General features: G+C 41.5%; 1 protein-coding gene across 1 annotated transcript in view; it reads left to right on the plus strand.

Moving 5' to 3' along the window:
• The window catches only part of LOC119587710 (LIM and senescent cell antigen-like-containing domain protein 1), an 8,725-nt gene extending 8,523 nt beyond the window's left edge, over positions 1-202 (plus strand). The window contains exon 8 of the mRNA XM_037936392.1: positions 35-202. Coding sequence (XP_037792320.1) covers positions 35-187 — 153 coding nt within the window. The 3' untranslated portion in view covers positions 188-202. The remainder of the gene's footprint in view (positions 1-34) is intronic.
• Positions 203-991: the final 789 nt, after the last annotated feature.

Consider the following 991-nt stretch of genomic DNA (forward strand, 5'->3'; position numbering starts at 1 on the left):
CAAATCTGAATGGCTTCCTCCCCTCCTGTCCCAGATCTGCAAGAAGTGCTACGAGAGGTTCCCGCAGGAGCTGAAGAAGCGGCTCAAGAGGCAGCACAAACCCGGGGGCCGCGGAGGAAGCCACCCCTTTTTAGGGTGCCTGGGCGGGAATGCCCTCCGATACCAGGGCCCCGGGGTGTGCGCCTAAAGGGGGGCCTAATTTGAGTAAAAATAATTGATTCTTCCCTTTGAATACCTGTTAAAAATTTAGTTGTTTCTATTTTTGATTGCTCGCCTTGATAACTTGGAATTGTATCACTTTTAAATAACATGGATATGATATTAATTTTTGATAGTGATTATAGTAATGATGTCCCTAACCTTCTTTGGATCTTTTTCTTTAAAGCAAACGAATTTTTTTGTTATTGATTGCATTTATATCATTTTACAAATTAATATAAATAATGCTGTTGACAAAGTTCTTTCTGTGAACGGATTTTAACCAATATCTGTCTTATTCTCACTAAAAAGAATCTTCATTTATGATACCACTAAAACAGACTAATTATTTTCGCTGATGTACGCACAGTTATTGAGCCGAATGAAGTGAAGTTCATTCATTAAATGATTCATAGGATGACTAACTTACAAATAAATCCAAAAACATTAAATAAAAAAATCTTAAGATGACCACAAACTGTCAAGAAACACAAGTCGTCTCAACACAAAATAAAATCTTGAAGTGTTCACATCCGGTGGGCGTTCCGGGAAACGGAAATCCCCCCACCCCATCCCTCCTCCCATCCACCCCCGCCCACCTACTCAAGAGGAGTGCAACGGAATAATCACTCGTGTGTCACTGTGTACTGAGGAAGGAAGCTCATTACGTATGCATGGCCTGTGTAAGAAAGGGGTGGAGACTATGCAGATTGATTGTGAAGAAATTAAGGGGCTAGAGATAATCCCGCAGTCTTCATTATGCCTTCCGCAGCTTCCTGGAGGCAAGCCCTGT

The sequence above is a fragment of the Penaeus monodon genome, chromosome 23 (genome assembly GCF_015228065.2).
Source record: "Penaeus monodon isolate SGIC_2016 chromosome 23, NSTDA_Pmon_1, whole genome shotgun sequence".
Classification (NCBI taxonomy): Eukaryota; Metazoa; Arthropoda; class Malacostraca; order Decapoda; family Penaeidae; genus Penaeus; species Penaeus monodon.